Below are 18,289 nucleotides of genomic sequence, written 5' to 3' on the forward strand. Positions count from 1 at the left end.
ATGGGACTTTATTTCTCCTGAGCCAAACTGCTTTTTCCCTTCTGTTGCCCTTTATTTATTGCTGGGTGAGATGACCCTTTACAGATCCCAGTGTTGAGGAGGTAGGCTTTCTCCCTCTTCCTTCTGAGGTTCTGGCATTTCATTCATTGAGTGCACCTCTGTATGAGCCAAATTGATTAGGAATAGCTTACCTTAGGCCACAGAGCTGTCCTACTGGGTCACGATTGACTTGGAGTGGCCACCAACACACCCTTTTTTGGAAATGGAAGAGGTCTGTGTTTCAAACTGTTGGGCTTCCTGGAAGGTCGCCAGACCCCATGCAAACAGGCTGAGAGAGGGACGGCTGATAAGTGGTGGTGCTACCTCAGTCCACACTCTGGAATTCAGTGCACTAGAAAAGCGGGCCCTGTCCTGGCCTTTGCCTACTCTCAGTTCCTCAGCGCCATGATGAAGTCACACACTGCCACCTGCCCATGGGGAAGATCATGAGGGAAAGCCCAGCACAATGGCACACACCTGTGGTCCCAGTTACTTGGGAGGCTGAGGCAGGAGGATCGCTTGAGCCCAGGAGTCCAAGACTAGTGTACAAAGATCTCGCCTACGAATAGCTACTGCACTTCAGCTGGGCAACACAGCAAGACCTCATCTCTGAAAAGAAAAACAGGCCGGGCACGGTGGCTCACCTCTGTAATCCCAGCACTTTGGGAGGCCAAGGCGGGTGGATCACCTGAGGTCAGGAGTTCGAGACCAGCCTGACGAACATGCAGAAACCCCGTCTCTACTTTTAAAAAATACAAAATTACCTGGGTGTGGTGGTGCATGCCTGTAATCCCAGCTACTTGGGAGGCTGAGGCAGGAGAATCACTTGAACCTGGGAAGCAGAGGTTGCAGTGAGCCGAGATCACGCCGTTGCACTCCAGCCTGGGCAAAAAGAGTGAAACTCCGTCTCAAAAAAAAAAAGGAAAAACAACATCATGGGAGAAGACCTACCTTAGCCTGCCCTCAGCAGCTCAGCTCCGAGGTCCAGCTTGCAGCCATCGTGGTTTTGTGCAAAGCAGCTGAGTCTCCCTCTGTTAATGTGTGCAAACCATGGTGAGAGCTGAGCCTGGATCTCAAGACCTTGCGAAGGCCAAACATGCTCAACGCATGCAGAGAGCTATCTCTCACTATCTGTCCTGAAGTCACAGCATCGCTATGGATCTAGCCACCTCACCAGTGTCTCTTAAGGCTAGGGTCCTGTCACTAGTCTTGTGGTTGGTTGGCTCTCCCATCCTACCCTTGTCCCTTCAAAATTCACATCCTCAGCCCTGAGAGGGGACAGCCACTTTAGACAAAAGAAGGCATGTTTCAGGGCCTGGCACGGTGGCTCTTGCCTGTAATCCCAGCACTTTCGGAGGCCGAGGCAGGCAGATCACTTGAGGTCAGAAGTTCAAGACCAGCTTGGCCAACATAGTGAAACCCTGTCTCTACTATAAACACACACACAAAAAAATGGCCAGGCGTGGTGGCTCGCACCTGTAATCTCAGCACTTAGGGAGGCTGAGGTGGGCGGATCACTTGAGGTCAGGAGTTCAAGACCAGTCTGGCCAACATGGTGAAACCCCGTCTCTACAAAAATATAAAAATTAGCCGGGCATGATGGTGGGTGCCTGTAATCCCAGCTACTCAGGAGCTGAGGCAGGAGAATCGCTTGAACCTGGGAGGCGGAGGTTGTAGTGAGCCAAGATCGCACCACTGCACTCCAGCCTGGGCGACAAAGCAAGACTCCATCTCAAAAAAAAAAAAAAACATTGGCTGGGCGCGGTGGCTCACGCCTGTTATCCCAGCACTTTGGGAGGCCGAGGTGTGTGGATCACGAGGTCAAGAGATCAAGACCATCCTGGCCAACATGGTGAAACCCCATCTCTACTAAAAATACAAAAAATTAGCTGGGCGTGGTGGCGCGCGTCTGTAGTCCCAGCTACTCAGGAGGCTGAGGCAGGAGAATCGTTTGAACCCAGGAGACAGAGGTTGCAGTGAGCCGAGATTGTGCCACTGCAGTCCAGCCTGGTGACAGAGCGAGACTCCATCTCAAAAAAAAAAAAAAATTAGCTAGGCATGGTGGCGCACACCTGTAATCCTAGCTACTCAGGAGGCCAAGGTGGGAGGATAGCTTGAACCCAGGAGGCGGAGGTTGCAGTGAGCCAAGATCATGACACTGCACTCCAGCCTGGGTGACAGAGTGAGACTCCATCTCAGAAAAAAAAAAAATGGCGGGGAAGGCCTGTTTGAGGAGTATAAAGAGCAGACTGGGATTTGGGGTTCACAGGCCACAGTCACCTTGCAGACAGTATTTGGCTGGCACAGTGTCCTAAAACAACTTTACCCAACATTCAAAATTTGGGCATAAAAACCAATTTTTTTTTTTTGAGGCAGAGTCTTGCTCTGTCCCCCCAGGCTGGAGTGCAGTGCTGCAATCTCAGCTCACTGCAACCTCCACCTCCTAGGTTCAAGTGATTCTCCTGCCTCAGCCTCCCAAGTAGCTGGGCTTACAGGCACATGCCACTACGCCTGGTTAATTTTTGTATTTTTAGTAGAGACAGGGTTTTGCCGTGTTGGCCAGGCTGGTCTCAAACTCCTGACCTCAAGTGATCCACCCTCCTCAGCCTCTGAAACTGCTGAGATTATAGGCATGAGCCACCGCCCCCATAAAAACAGATTTCTAATCTCTCAAAAAATGAGAAAATCTGCCGGGCGCAGTGGCTCATGCCTGTAATCCCAGCACTTTAGGAGGCCGAGGCAGGCAGATCACTTGAGGTCAGAAGTTCAAGACCAGCTTGGCCAACATAGTGAAACCCTGTCTCTACTATAAACACACACACAAAAAAATGGCCAGGCGTGGTGGCTCGCACCTGTAATCTCAGCACTTCGGGAGGCTGAGGTGGGCGGTTCACTTGAGGTCAGGAGTTCAAGACCAGTCTGGCCAACATGGTGAAACCCCGTCTCTACAAAAATATAAAAATTAGCCGGGCATGATGGTGGGTGCCTGTAATCCCAGCTACTCAGGAGCTGAGGCAGGAGAATCGCTTGAACCTGGGAGGCGGAGGTTGTAGTGAGCCAAGATCGCACCACTGCACTCCAGCCTGGGCGACAAAGCAAGACTCCATCTCAAAAAAAAAAAAAAAAAACATTGGCTGGGCGCGGTGGCTCACGCCTGTTATCCCAGCACTTTGGGAGGCCGAGGTGTGCGGATCACGAGGTCAAGAGATCAAGACCATCCTGGCCAACATGGTGAAACCCCATCTCTACTAAAAATACAAAAAATTAGCTGGGCGTGGTGGCGCGCGTCTGTAGTCCCAGCTACTCGGGAGGCTGAGGCAGGAGAATCGTTTGAACCCAGGAGACAGAGGTTGCAGTGAGCCGAGATTGTGCCACTGCAGTCCAGCCTGGTGACAGAGTGAGACTCCATCTCAAAAAAAAAAAAAAATTAGCTAGGCATGGTGGCGCACACCTGTAATCCTAGCTACTCAGGAGGCCAAGGTGGGAGGATAGCTTGAACCCAGGAGGCGGAGGTTGCAGTGAGCCAAGATCATGACACTGCACTCCAGCCTGGGTGACAGAGTGAGACTCCATCTCAGGAAAAAAAAAAATGGCGGGGAAGGCCTGTTTGAGGAGTATAAAGAGCAGACTGGGATTTGGGGTTCACAGGCCACAGTCACCTTGCAGACAGTATTTGGCTGGCACAGTGTCCTAAAACAACTTTACCCAACATTCAAAATTTGGGCATAAAAACCGATTTTTTTTTTTTGAGGCAGAGTCTTGCTCTGTCCCCCCAGGCTGGAGTGCAGTGGTGCAATCTCAGCTCACTGCAACCTCCACCTCCTAGGTTCAAGTGATTCTCCTGCCTCAGCCTCCCAAGTAGCTGGGATTACAGGCACATGCCACTACGCCTGGTTAATTTTTGTATTTTTAGTAGAGACAGGGTTTTGCCGTGTTGGCCAGGCTGGTCTCAAACTCCTGACCTCAAGTGATCCACCCTCCTCAGCCTCTGAAACTGCTGAGATTATAGGCATGAGCCACCGCCCCCATAAAAACAGATTTCTAATCTCTCAAAAAATGAGAAAATCTGCCGGGCGCAGTGGCTCATGCCTGTAATCCCAGCACTTTGGGAGGCCGAGGCGGGTGGATCACCTGAGATCAGGAGTTCAAGCCTAGCCTGACCAACATGGAGAAACCCCATCGCTACTAAAAATACAAAAAAATCAGCCGGATGTGGTGGTGCACGCCGGTAATCCCAGCTACTCAGGAGGCTGAGGCAGGAGAATCACTTGAAGCCGGGAGGGAGAGGTTACAGTGAGCCGAGATAGCGCCATTGCACTCCAGCCTGGGCAACAAGAGTGAAACTCCATTTGAAAAAAAAAAAAAAAAAGAAAATCTGCCACCATTCAGTTCACGTACCTGCATTAGCGCTGTGGGAGAAGCTCAGTAGCATTTCCCCTTTGAGGCCAGGTGCGGTAGTGCACGCCTGTAATCCCAGCACTTTGGGAGGCCAAGGTAGGCGGATCCCTTGAGCCCAGGAGTTCGGGACCAGCCTGGGCAGCATGGCAAAACCCCATCTCTACAAAAAATACAAAAATTAGCCAAGCGTGGTGGCGCACACCTGTAGTCTCAGCTACTTGGGAAGCTGAGGTGGGAGGATGGCTTGAGCCTGGGAGGTTGAGATTTCAAGTAAGCTATGATCACATAACTGCACTCCAGCCTAGGTGACAGACCAAGACCCTGTCTCAGAAAAAGACAACAAAAAAAATTTTTGTCCATTTAGATGAGACATCACTCCCCAATTTGCTGCACTTCCACCAACAGGGGTGAAGTGTAAAAGGCCTTTTATCTACACACTTGCACCGTTTTTCCCATAGCAGAAAAACATTTCTGTACCCCATGTCCATCAAGAGGGAAAGCAAAAAAGTAAAAAGGTACCATGCATTTTCAGAAGAATAGGGGCAGGAGAATTTCTTCCTGGAAAGGGACTACTTTGCACCTCTGTGTCACCTTCCTGGCCCCTGTAGGCATTTGAGTTTGCAAATTCTTATATTGTATGTTGCTGCAAGAGCCTGCACTTTATGTAGGGAGGTTGAGTGAAATCTTATTTTCATTGTGGGACAAGGGGAATCTCTCCAGAGGTCTACAGCAATGATAAGCTTAGACACAACCAGAGGCCCTTTGGTACAGTAACACCAGTTCCTTCACTCAGTCTTTTGTGTAAAATCCCCGTATACACTGGGATAAACCTGCAGCAAGTCCAACTGGGTCTCTTAGAAACCATTCGATTCTCTAGCCTTGGAGGTCAGGGGCAAGCTCTTAGCCATGGCTTTGCAGGGACTACACGATTCAGTGGTGAAGGTTTGAGCCCACACTGGTTGGAGCCTGCTTAGCTCAGTGAGCCTTGATTGGTTAGAAAAAAGAAAAAGCACATTTAATGTTACTATGTTTCATATTTGGAAACCAAGAGGGGGAAGGTTAGAAAAATGCAGAAGCTAGTGATTCACAAACAAGGAGGTGTACATAATAGACTTTCTTGAGGAACAGGGAGCTCTGTTTTTATTAAAAGGGGTGGGAGTTTTATTTGGAGACTTCTTTGGTTTTGTTTTGTAAAAGCAAAATGGTATCTAATAGGTAGGACCTTTCTCATGAGCCCCCTGATGCAGACCCTCAAGTTTGTTTTCTCTCACAGATCACAGCCAGGAACATTCCTGGGGCCCCCTGAATCTAGAAGCAGCAAGTTCAAGAAGGTTTTAGGCAAAAGGAAGGGCCCAGAGTGCTGCACCTTCCAGAACATTCCAGAACCTTCCTGAACATTCCATGTACCTTCAAGCAAAAGGGGTTAATGATTTTTCAAACTATCCAACTGTAAGCCTTTCCATGGCCCACCCAGAACTGGGCCCACTCCACTCTGGTGGTGTCCATCCTCACCTGCCTCCGATCATTTTCAGGCTGGAGCTGAACACAGAGGGGTCTCACTCCCTGCCCCTCTAAAGCAGAATCAGCTCTGTGCAAGACAAGGTGTGTGGGAGGCCTTCTGAAGGACCCCATCTGGTTCCCATGGTAACACTTCTTCCTAGTCCCTCTCTTGTCCATGTCTCAACTTTCTCTGCTTCTTACCTACCCTGAGGAGGGGAGGCTCAACCTGGTAGCTGCTGCCTTCTAAAGGCTGCTCCCCAATTCATGATAGTGGAGAAAGGTCCAGACCTGCCCAACCTTTGCCCCTTTTTACTTTTTGGTTGCAAACTCTACACCAAGTCAATCATGAAGGAGAGCCAAAAAAAAAAAAAAAAAAAGTGGGGACCGGGCACTGTGGCTTACACCTGTGATCCCAGCACTTTGGGAGGCTGAGGCGGGCGGATCACGAGGTCAGGAGATCGAGACCATCCTGGCTAACATGGTGAAACCCCGTCTCTACTAAAAATACAAAAATAATTATAATTAGCCAGGCATGGTGGCAGGCGCCTGTAGTCCCAGCTACTCAGGAGGCTGAGGCAGGAGAATGGCATGGACCCAGGAGGTGGAGCCTGCAGTGAGCCGAGATCGCGCCACTGCACTCCAGCCTGGGCGAAACAGCGAGACTCCGTCTCAAAAAAAAAAAAGGGCCGGGCGCGGTGGCTCACGCCTGTAATCCCAGCACTTTGGGAGGCCGAGGCGGGCGGATCACGAGGTCAGGAGATCGAGACCATCCTGGCTAACACGGTGAAACCCCGTCTCTACTAAAAATACAAAAAATTAGCCGGGCGTGGTAGCGGGCGCCTGTAGTCCCAGCTACTCGGGAGGCTGAGGCAGGAGAATGGCGTGAACCCGGGAGGCGGAGCTTGCAGTGAGCCGAGATCGCGCCACTGCACTCCAGCCTGGGCGACAGAGCGAGACTCCGTCTCAAAAAAAAAAAAAAAAAAAAAAAAAGCCAGGTGCGGTGGCTCACGCCTGTAATCCCAGCACTTTGGGAGGCCAAGGCGGGCAGATCACCTGAGGTCAGGAGTTTCAGACCAGCCTGACCAACATGGAGAAACCCCGTCTCTACTAAAAATACAAAATTAGCCGGGCTTGGTGACACATGCCTGTAATACCAGCTACTCGGGAGTCTGAGGCAGGAGAATGGCTTAAACGTGGGAGGCGGAGGTTCCAGTGAGCCGAGATCGCTCCATTGCACTCCAGCCTGGGTGAGAAGAGCGAAACTCCGTCTCAAAAAAAAACAAAAAGCAAAAAAAAAAAAAAAACAAAACAGAAAAAACAGCAGGGAACCATGCATTTTCAGAAAAATGGGACAAAGGTACTTTTTCGTGGGAATGGACTGCTTTGCACCCTGGAAGCTTGGACCAGGAACGGGAAGCCAGAGCAGGAGGGGCCCATCCTGCCCCAGACTGTGCTGAGAAGGAGAGCATGGGGGAGAGGTCTTCCAAGGCTGCTCAGTCTTTGGTCATATCAGCAGGAACTCAGCGGTTCTGGTGTCCCTTGGCCTCCAGCAGCTGAAGTGCCAGCAGTGAAGACAGTAGAACCAAGACCAAGGTGGGATGGAGGTTCTAAAGTGGGCACTCTCAGTGCTTAAACTGTGCCTGTACTAGGGGGGCACTCTGACTGTCTAGGCCTGAGGCTCTAAAGCTCCCACAGCCCAATCCCTCTAGCTACAGCCGACATCTCTAAAAAGCCCATCAAGCAGTTGCTGCCCCCACATCGTCAGGGATGGGGACCATCCACCTCACAGAACACCCCTAACTTTTTTTTTGGATGGGGGGACGGAGTTTCACTTTTGTCGCCCAGGCTGGAGTGCAGTGGCGTGATCTCGGCCCACTGCAACCTCTGCCTCCCGGGTTCAAGCAATTCTCCTGCCTCAGCCTCCTGAGTAGCTGGGATTACAAGTCCCTACCACCATGCCTGGCCAATTTTTGTATTTTTAGTAGAGATGAGTTTTCGCCATGTTGGCCAGGCTGGTCTTGAACTACTGACCTCAGGTGATCCACCCACCTTGGCCTCCCAAAGTGCTGGGATTACAGGCATGAGCCACCGCTCCTGGCCTCATCCCTAATTTAAGAGCCTCAAACGGAGCCAAAATCCGGCCCCTTACGGTTTCCACCGATTGGTCTTAGCTTTGACCTGTGGTTCCCACCCACTGGTCTTGGCTTTAACCTCTGGTTCTAGGTGACCCAACCCTTTAGAGATTCAAAGGCTCAACATCACACAGAAACACACATTTCAAACAGATCCCTCAACTGTTCCTCACTGACTGTTCTTTCTCATCCTTGTTTCTCCAAAGGTGCCATTTGGGGCGGGTGGGGGGAGGGGCCCCTCTTCCAGTAAAAAACTTAAGTGAAAAGCAAAGCTACCCCAACACCTCCCTCTTTCCAGATAGTTATGTCCTTATTAACATGGACCAACACCATATTAGCTTTGTAGGCTTCCACAACACTGTGACTGTCCCCTTTTGTTTGCAAGAACTTCCACGCCTCCCTGCCAAACTGCATCTCATTGGACTTGACCTAAGCTGACCCAGGGTATATCCCACCTCCTTGTTCCACAATCATCAGCCAAACTGGCATCTAGCGTTCCCCCTGGCTGAGGACAGATGCCATCAGTCCTGCAAAATGCCCTCCATCACTCCGTGGGGACCGTCATTTGGCAGGCCAGAGAAGACCAGGTACCATCCCGATTGGGCTTATGGGCAACCCAGGAAAAGATGTGTACAGGTGAGGCAATTGGAGAACCAAGATGGAGCAGTGAGCGCTTCTGACCGGAAGTGCCGGGAAGTTAAGATTTAGGAAAGGCTCTCACGGGTTGGTAATCAGAGAAGGCTTCATGGAAGAGGCAGCGGTGGTGTTGGACCCGGACAGCTGGGCTTTGCATGGGCAGAAAGGAGGGGAGAGCATCTCAAAAGTAGGAAGTGGAAGCACAGGAGCTGAGCTGTGGAGGCTGCAACAGCAGAGAGGAGTCGGGCAGCATCGTCATCCTCATCATCACATTTATTGACGGCCCCTAAGAGGCGGGGCTGGGGACAGAACGTACAAAGACAAGGACCTGCCCTCAAAAAGCTTCCATTCTAAGGAGACAGGGACAGAAAAATACAGAATGGTCTTTCCTGGGGATGGCCCACTCTCACCTGCGCAGGTCAGAAGCCCCTGGCCTACCTTGCCCCAGGGTCTGGAGCATGTGTGGACACGTAGTAGCCCCAGGGTCTGGAGCATGTGTGGACACGTAGTAGCCCCAGGGTCTGGAGCATGTGTGGACACGTAGTAGCCCCAGGGCCATGGTGTCCCTGGCCCCACAGCCGAGGCCTGATCACCTGGCTCCTAGGCCGTGGGCCCCAGAATTTGGGGGAAAGGTAGGCTCAGGACATGATGTAAAACACTCCTGGCGGCCTTGGCGTTGTGCGAGCCCAGTGGAGTGGTGGGGTGCGACAGGTCCCCTTGGCAAGGCCCCTAGGGGACCCAGGCATCTTCCCAGGCCCCTGTAGGTGAGTCAAGTTCTTTAATGGGGCTGGTCCATCACCCTAGAGGCCCCGGGGCACGGAAACAAAAAAGGCAGGGTGTCTTCAGCGCCAGAGGCATAAAGCCCTGCCCACCCACCCCCAGCCCCATCTCGGGCCTCTTCCAGGGGACCCTCCTCCCCAGCTCAGCCTCCAGGGCCAGGGCCTGCCTGAGGCCAGGGGGAGGGGCCTGCCCCTCCCCCCACCCAGACAGTGGGGGAGGAGGAGGAGCCACGCATCAAGTTTGTCTAGGCCCCCCAACTGGGGGGCCGCACCGTGGATCCTACCGGTGGGGGGGCTCTGGCTGCGAGGGCCGAGGGCTCAGCAGGGGGGCCGGGCCGAGGGGGCACCCAGGGGAGCCCTTCAGTGGGGGCACTGGGCGGGAGTCCAAGGGGGGCAGGCTCCGGGGCACTGCTGGTGGCCCCCGGGCGGCCCCAGTGGGCAGGACAGCTGCAGCCGGGAAGGATTTGGGGGGATCAGCAGCCGAGGTCGGGGCCGGCTGGGCAGAACGCTCCCGACGCCGCAGCAGCTCCTGCAGCTTCTCTGCCTGCGTCCGCCTCAGGTGGGCCAGGGCGCGGCCACGCTGGAAGGCAGGCAGGAAGGCCTCCAGGCTTTGCTCCCCGAGCAGCAGCTGCTCCATCTGCTCCTGGGCCGGGAGGGAAGGGAAGGCTTGGGAGGGGCACGACCACAGACTGGGGACTGGTCCTCACTCCTTCCCACCTTGAGGCCCTCCCCATGGTGATCACCCCTCAGCTGGGGGACAGGGGACCTGTGTTCCAGCCTGGGCCTGCCTCCGATTACTTGCTAAGTGAACTGCAGACAAATGTCCTCCCACTTTTTTTTTTTTTTTTCTGAGACAGAGTCTCACTGTGGCCCAGGCTGGAGTGCAGTGGCGCGATCTCAGCTCACTGCAACCTCCACCTCCCAGGTTCAAGCAATTCTCCTGCCTCAGCCTCCCAAGTAGCTGAGATGACAGACATGCACCACCACGCCCGGCTAATTTTTTTTTGTATTTTGTAGAGACGGGGTTTCACCATGTTGGTCAGGCTGGTCTCGAACTCCTGACCTCAGGTGATCCACCAGCCTCAGACGCCCAAAGTGCTGGGATTAAAGGCGTGAGCCACTGTGCCCGGCCCTAACTTCTAAAATAAGGATGCCATCACCAGACCTGCTGGATCAGAGATGAGGCAGGAGCAGAGGCAGGGACACATGTGAAGTATAGACTTAACATGTCCTTCGGGAGCCCACCACCTTCAGCTCACTGATCGCTGCACTCCCAACCCAGCACAAAGTCTGCCCCAGCTCCTCTGTAGCCCCAGATCCACGCTGCCCTGGCCCAGTCACAGGGGAGCCCGAAAAAAATTCACAGGTAGGAAAGTGAGCCCTGCTGGCTGTCCAGTGCTGGTGGACAGCAATGCTAGGCTCTCGCATGCGCCAGGCATTCAGGGTGGACTTCCCAGAGGAGGGGCTCCCCAGCCTGAGGTGTAAGAATGAGCCAGGGGGTGGCAGAGAATGGGTCTCCCTCCTGGCCCCCAGCCCCAGCCACCCCTCCCCTCACCTCTGCCTCCTGCTCCGCCTCTTCTAGCTCAGCCTGCAGCCAGCCCAGCGCGCAGTGGGGACTCCAGCGATGCATGCTCTCCTCTGAGGGCCACAGAGGGACAGAGTGACAGACAGGCCAGGGCCCCGGGCTTGCACTCTCCCGCTGACCCCATGTGATTCTATATTTCCATTTCCCCTGGTCTAGAGCCTCAGTTTCCTCATCTGTACCGTGCCCATGTGACCGCTTTGTGGATCCGGCCCCTACCAAGTTTCTGCCCCTTGTCCTAGTACAAAAGAGACAGGGGAGGCTTTGTCCCCCTCAGCATCTCAGGGGGACCTGGCGTATTGGGTCCCCTTTCTCCCACCCAACCCTCCCCACTTCCTCTCACTTCCTCAACTCTACTGCCCAGCAAGCCAGGAGCAGGTCCGCCCAACTCCCATCCATCAGAGCCTGGCACTTCCCAAGGCCAACCCACCGGATGGATGGCCAACTGCCCCCACCAGCCCCAGGGGGTTCTCCCAGACGTGCCCTCACCCAGTCGCTGCAGCTTGTCCGCACAGTTCTCGGCCACCTCACGAAGCTCCTGGTATTTGATGGCCAGGGCAGCCCGGCCCATCTCCAGGCGGGGCCGCAGGGCCAGGTTCTCCTTGGCCAGCGCGTAGTTGGAGGCCAGGCAGGCCTCACGCTCAAGCTGCAGGCCCTGGAACTGCCGGCAGAGAGGAGCTAAGAGGCCCGCTCAGGGGATCTGCCCTGTCCACCCTACTGCCCTGTCCACCCTACTGGGCGACCGTGCCTGAGGGCCAGGCCAAAGGCACCTGTCAGGCACCAGCCTTCAGGGTGGCGAACCCAACAGGTGAAGGGACGACGACAGGCCGGGACCAGGCCTGGCTCTGCCCTGAGCTCCCTCTCTGGCCTCAGTTTCCTCTTTTACAAATCGAGTTAAAAACATCCACCTTACGGGGTTGTTGAGAGACTTAAGTGAGGAAAACTATAAAGGCCTCTACAAATGTTAGTTAATTTTTAATTTTTCAATTAATATGTCTGCTCAGGTCCCGGAGGAGTGCCCCTCCCTCCTCTGCCCCATTTTCCATGCATGGACAGCTTCCCTCTCACTCTAGGCCTTTGTCTGTTTCCTCCTCAGGTGTTTGCACCGAAAACACTCCCACCCCCTGCTCATCCTCTCCAGAGGGGTGTCTGCACCCCGTCCCCTCACAGCACCCCCTCGGGTCACCCTCTCTTCCCTTCCCACCCCTTCCTCTGCCTCCAGTGGAATCCTCACACCCCAAAGAATACACACCCCCTTTTCCTCCCTGCTCCGGGCTTACAGCAGCCCCGGCCCTGGAGAAGGCTTTTTCCTTGTCTCTAGCAGGGCCCAGCCTCCCCTCCCTGCCCCTGGAGAACGCACTCCCCTCCATCTGTCCCTTGTGGGATGCACAAGCCCCTCCTCGCCTGCCTGCTTTCAACACACACTTTCCCTTTCTGCCCCCCACAGACAACCAGCCCGGGCCTATCTCCCGTGAAATATACAACTTTCTCTTACGGTGGCCTATGCAATACACACGGCAGCTTCCAGCACCCCTCCCCAACGCCAGGCACAAAGCCCCCTCTTGCGCCCCCAGAATGCGTGAACCCCCAACGGCCCCTCCAGGTGTCAGACAGGCCCCTAGTTCTCCCAGTGGAAGGCGCCTCCTCTTTCTGGCCCTTACAGAACGTGGGTGTGCGAGCCAGGGCCCCCCACAACACAGCCCCCCGGAACACACCTCCCCGGAGCATCCGCTGTAGGACACGCCTCGCGGCCATCCTGGGGGTGCACAGGCGCCCCCCTCGGGTCCCCGGCGCCCCACCCGCCCCAGGCCAGCTCCAAGCGCCCCCTCCCCCGGGGGTGGCTCCGCGGGGCCCACTCGTACGTGCCAGGCTCCGCGCCCACGGGCGGCCCCGCGGCCCGGCCCGCGCGGCCCTTTGCTCGGGCGGCAGGTCCCGCAGGCCGCTGCCCGTCCCCCGCGCCCCCCGCCCGAGCCCCCCGCGCTACCTTCCTGCTGAGCCGCACGATCCGGTCCAGCTTGGGCTCATCCTGAAGCAGGTCCCGGAGCTGCCCGGTGCTGAGGATCCCAAAGCGCCCCGGGCTGCCGGGCTCCGGCCCCGCCCGCGCCGCCCGGGCCCGGTACATGCCGCCCGCCCGCGCCCCCAGCTCGGCTGCTGGCTCGGCCCGCTCGGCCCGCTCCGCCCCGGCTCCGCTCCGCTCCGCTCCGCTCCGGCTCCAGGATCCGCTCCGGCTCCGGCCGCACGCACCGCTCCGCCGCCAGGGGGCGCCCCTCCCGCTCTTAAAGGAGACGCGGCGCCGGGGCTGGGGGTGGGGCAGGGAGGGGGCTGGCCGCACCCCTCCCCGCCCCAGCCGCGCCGCGCCGCCTCCAGCACCCCAGGATCGCCCAGCAACCCGATCTCCCCGCCCCTCCCGGAATCTGAGCCACCCTGCTCTGCGCCCCAGCACTGGCCCTGGCTCACCACGCCCCCAGGCACGGACTCTCCCACCCCGGGCGGTTACAATTTGCAGAGCCCGTGCACGTTTTCCCCTCGGATGGCAACAACAAATTTCTGACTTTGGCCGGGCGCCAAGGGCTCCTGCCTTGCAGCCCTCCCCAAGCCTCCGTTTTCTCTTCTGTAAAATGGGGTTGGAGATGGTGAGCGCTGACTTGCTGGCCGGGCGCGGTGGCTCTCTCCTGTAATTCCAGCGATTTGGGAGACCGAGAAGGGAGGATCGCTTGAGGCCAGGAGTTTGAGACCAGCCTGGGCAACATAACAAGACCCCCGTCTCTATTTTAAAAAATTTAAAAATTGTCAAAAGGGTGAAAAGAGGCCGGGCGCGGTGGCTCACGCCTGTAATCCCAGCACTTTGGGAGGCCGAGGCGGGCGGATCACGAGGTCAGGAGATCGAGACCATCCTGGCTAACATGGTGAAACCCCGTCTCTACTAAAAATACAAAAAAAAATTAGCCGGGCGTGGTGGCGGGCGCCTGTAGTCCCAGCTACTCGGGAGGCTGAGGCAGGAGAATGGCGTGAACCCGGGAGGTGGAGCTTGCAGTCAGCGGAGATCGCGCCACTGCACTCCAGGCTGGGTGACAGAGCGAGACTCCGTCTCAAAAAAAAAAAAAAAAGTGAAAAGAACAATTTTTAAAAGTATTAAAATGCTTTTTAAAAGTATCCGGACATGGTGGCATGCGTCTGTAGTCCTAGCTACTCAGGAGGCAGAGGTGGGAGATTGCTTGAGCTCAGTTTTGAGACCAGCCTGGGCAACACAGCAAGACCCCATCTCTATAAAAGTAAAATTAAAATGCTGAGGGATAGTGATATGGCTAGCAATGTTATAATGAATACACATAGTAGGTCAATACCCACTTGTTATTTTAGACATGCAGGAGCATCACAGAGGCCGGGCACGGTAGTCCATGCCTGTAATCCCAGCACTTTGGGAGTCCAAGGTGGGTGAATCATTTGAGGTCAGAAGTTTGAGACCAACCTGACCAACAAAAATTAGCAGGGCGTGGTGGTGTGCGCCTGTAATTCCAGCTACTCGGGTGGCTGAGGCAGGAGAATCGCTTGAACCTGGGAGGCGGAGGTTGTAGTGAGCCGAGATAGCACCACTCCACTCCAGCCTGGGCGACAGAGACTCTGTGCTCCGTCTCACACAAAGAAAAAAAAGAGATGATGTCGCCTCCCCAAAGTCACATTACAGGTAAATGATACAGTCCCGTTTCTTCTCATTTGTACAGTGTCCACAGAGCATACGATGCCGCTCTGCGCTGAACACTGGGCTAGGCCCTGTGGGGACACTGTCCCTGCCCTCAGGGAGTTCATGGATTAAGGCAGAGTCCCAATTCCCACTCAACTAATTCTAGTATAAGACAAATGGCAGGTGTCACCCCATGATGGCTTTGTGATTCCCATGTGATCCCCGATATGTCCTGTACCTTGTCTTTACAAATAGGTTAAGCCATTGTCCCCATCTCGGGAAATAGACACTCAGAAATTAAGTCAGACAATGAGTGGCCCAGCCTGGGCAACATAGTGAGACCCCCATCTCTGCCAAACATAAAAAATAAAGTAGCCGGCCGTGGTGGTTCGTGCCTGTAGCCCCAGCTGCTCAGGAGGCTGAGGTGGGAGGATCACTTGAGCCCAGGAGGTTGAGGCTGCAGTGACCTATGATTTTGCCACTGTACTCCAGCCTGGGAAGCGGAGCAAGACCCCGTCTCAAAAAACAAAAACGACAACTGAGCTTGTTCCACCTTAATACACTGCTACAAAAGTACAAAGAGCAATTAGGAAGGCTTACCAGAGGAGGTGGCATTTGAGCTGGGTTTCAGAGGTTGAATAGGAGTTCTCAAGTTGAAGGAGAAAATGATGAAAGCAAACAGAAATCCATAAGCCAAGGCATAGGGGCGGGAAAAGCTGAGCAAGGACTCTCCCTATCCAGCCATAGCACGGTGGGCAGGCATGGTGCCAATGTCTGGGAGAAGCGGCAGGACAGCCTTGTTGACAGACCATAAAAGTAACACTTCTACTTTTTTTTTAAAACATTTCTACATTTTTACGACAACTAAAATTGGCTTTCCCCTTCAAGACTCATCTGGAATATCACCACCTCCAGGAAGCCCTCTCCACCTTCCCAGGCTAGGGGGTTATTCCCTTTTCCTCTGGACTCACACAGTCCCTTCACTTTCTTTTTAGACAGAGTCTCCCTCTGTCGCCCAGGCTGGAGTCAGTGGTGTGATCTCAGGTCACTGCAATCTTTGCCACCCAGGTTCAAACAATTCTCCTGCCTAAGCCTCCGGAGTAGCTGGGATCACAGACATGTGCCACCACGCCCGAGTAATTTTTTTTTTTTTTTTTTTTGAGACAGAGTCTCACTCTGTTACCCAGGTCAGAGTGCAGTGACACGATCTCAGCTCACTACAAGCTCCGCCTCCTGGGTTCACACCATTCTCCTGCCTCAGCCTCATAAGTAGCTGGGACTACAGGCGCCCGCCCCCAAGCCCGGCTAATTTTTTGTATTTTTAATAGAGACAGGGTTTCACCATGTTAGCCAGGATAGTCTCGATCTCCTAACCTCGTGATCCGCCCACCTCGGCCTCCCAAAGTGCTGGGATTACAGGCATGAGCCACTGCGTGCAGCCTTCTTTTGTGTGTTTTTAGTAGAGATGGGGTTTTCACCATGATGGCCAGGTTGGTCTTGAACTCCTGACCTCAAGTGATCCACCCGCCTCGGTGTCCCAAAGTGTTGGGATTACAAGCGTGAGCCACCATGCCTGGCCCCTTTCACCATTTATTTTAGCCCTTACCTTGCCTGTGGACTTCTCTTTGGTTCCATTATTTTCTCCTTCAATTTCAGAACTCCTATTGCACCTTTGAAGCCCAGCTCAAATGTCACCTTCTCTGGTAAGCCTTTCTGAGCTCCCCAGTTTGCTCTGCCTCCTCAGGGCCCATTGTGTTCACTAAGTGTTCGGGGGTCTCCTAGATACTCCCTCTATCCAGCCCTCCCTCGGCCCCTCCCACTTTGTGTTACAAGCCTTCTTCAACCTAAAAGGCAGTGGTCAGCGCCAATGGGAGGTTCCTACCTCAGCTTGTCCCCTCTTTCTCACTGATCCCCCTTTGTTCAGCCTCAATACCCCACAACAATGCCCCCTGTAAACCTTCCCCATACTCCGCAGACAACCAAGCCCACTCCTGTCCCTCAGCAGATAACTCTCCTGCCAGTTCCTGTCTCCACATCTTTGCTTTTATTTTTTTTTTTTTGAGACAGTCTCATTGTGTTGTCCACGCAAGAATGCAGTGGCTCGTTCATAGCTCACTGTAGCCTCGAACTCCTGGGCTCAAAGGATCCTCCCACCTCAGCTTCCACAGTAGCTGGGACTACAGGCCTGTGCCACTGTGCCCAGCTAATTTTTTATTTTTTTGTAGCAATATGGACTTCCTATATTGTCCAGGCTGGTCTTGAACTCCTGGACTCAAGTGATCCTTGCACCATGGTCTCCCAAAGTGCTGGGATTACAGGCGTGAGCCACCGCGCCTGGCTGCATGTTCTTTGCCTCTGTCCAGAGCCCTTCCTTCCCTACTGCCTCCAGGAAGGGCAACCTCTCTTCATTCCAAAGCCAACCCAGGTACCCTTGCTGTGGGTCTCACTTTCACCTGTCTCCTTTACTCCTTTAAGATGCCTTGGGAGGGGCACCGTGGCTCACGCCTATAATTTCAGCACTTTGGGAGGCCAAAGTGGGGCGAATCACCTGAGGTCAGGAGTTCAAGACCAGCCTGGCCAACATGGTGAAACTCCGTCTCTACTAAAACTACAAAAGTTAGCTGGGCGTGGTGGCTTGCACCTGTAGTCCCAGCTACTCAAGAGGCTGAGGCAGAAGAATTGCTTGAACTCAGCAGGTGGAGGTTGCAGTGAGCCAAGATTGTGCCACTGCACTTCAGCCTGGGTGACAGACCAAGAGTCCTTCTTAAAAAAAAAAAAAAAGCCTTGTTCCACTACAGTAGTAATGAATGTCTGTCTGTCTGTCTCTCTTTCTGTCTCTTTCACCTGTAATTTCTGCCTTTAGACTTCGCTTTCTCTCCCCACCCAATATTTTGAAAGTACCCTCTACATCCTGCACTTCCTCTGTCCATTTTCTTACCACTCCCCCTTGTTCTGTGACTCAGTCTAATTTCACTCCCTCCCACCATTTCAAGTGCATCCCTCTAGCCAAGGTTACCAATTACCTTCTTACTGCTAGGGCCCTGCTTTTTCACATTCAATACCATGGGCCACCTTTCTCTTCTTGATCACATAGAAATCAGAGCTCAGACATTTCTTAGCTGTCAGGTTGGCACAAATTAAAAAGTCCAATAACATCAAGTGTTTGTGAGGAAGGGGAGCACTAGGAACTCTCATGCAATGTTAGCAGAAGACAGAATCAGTTCACTTTGGAGAACACTTTAACAAACTGGGTAATTCAAAGATATTCATGTCACACCTACTCAGTTGTTTCCCTCTGTGGTAGATCCAATAATTCCCCCTTGTCCCAAAAGACATCCCCATGCTAACCCTGGAACCTGTAAATATGTTACCTTACATGGCAACAGGGACTCTACAAATGCAGTAGAGTTAAGAATCTTGGCCAGCCATGGTGACTCACACCTATAATCCCAGCACTTTGGGAGGCCGAGGCAGGTGGATCACCTGAGGTTGGGAGTTTGAGACCAGCCTAACCAACATGGAGAAACTCTGTCTCTACTGA

At 54.0% G+C, this 18,289-nt stretch overlaps 1 protein-coding gene across 1 annotated transcript; it reads right to left on the reverse strand.

The window, feature by feature from the left end:
- Positions 1-8,960: 8,960 nt before the first annotated feature.
- Positions 8,961-13,315, reverse strand: VPS37D (VPS37D subunit of ESCRT-I). The gene is made up of 4 exons (XM_034951422.4): positions 13,051-13,315; positions 11,556-11,727; positions 11,040-11,122; positions 8,961-10,127 (listed from the first exon to the last, which is right to left on the reverse strand). Exons 1-4 carry the CDS (start codon positions 13,186-13,188, stop codon positions 9,765-9,767), a joined length of 756 nt encoding a protein of 251 aa, XP_034807313.1. The 5' UTR covers positions 13,189-13,315; the 3' UTR covers positions 8,961-9,764.
- Positions 13,316-18,289: the final 4,974 nt, after the last annotated feature.

Source organism: Pan paniscus, chromosome 6 (assembly GCF_029289425.2).
Source record: "Pan paniscus chromosome 6, NHGRI_mPanPan1-v2.0_pri, whole genome shotgun sequence".
Classification (NCBI taxonomy): domain Eukaryota; kingdom Metazoa; phylum Chordata; class Mammalia; order Primates; family Hominidae; genus Pan; species Pan paniscus.

Bases quoted from the DNA above. Each gene is read 5' to 3' on its own strand.
- VPS37D (XM_034951422.4), bottom strand. From the start codon at position 13,188: ATGTACCGGGCCCGGGCGGCGCGGGCGGGGCCGGAGCCCGGCAGCCCG. The intron at 11,728-13,050 runs GTAGCGCGGGGG...CTCTGCCGGCAG, and splicing joins TCGTGCGGCTCAGCAGGAAG to TTCCAGGGCCTGCAGCTTGA. The intron at 11,123-11,555 runs GTGAGGGCACGT...TGTGGCCCTCAG, and splicing joins GGACAAGCTGCAGCGACTGG to AGGAGAGCATGCATCGCTGG.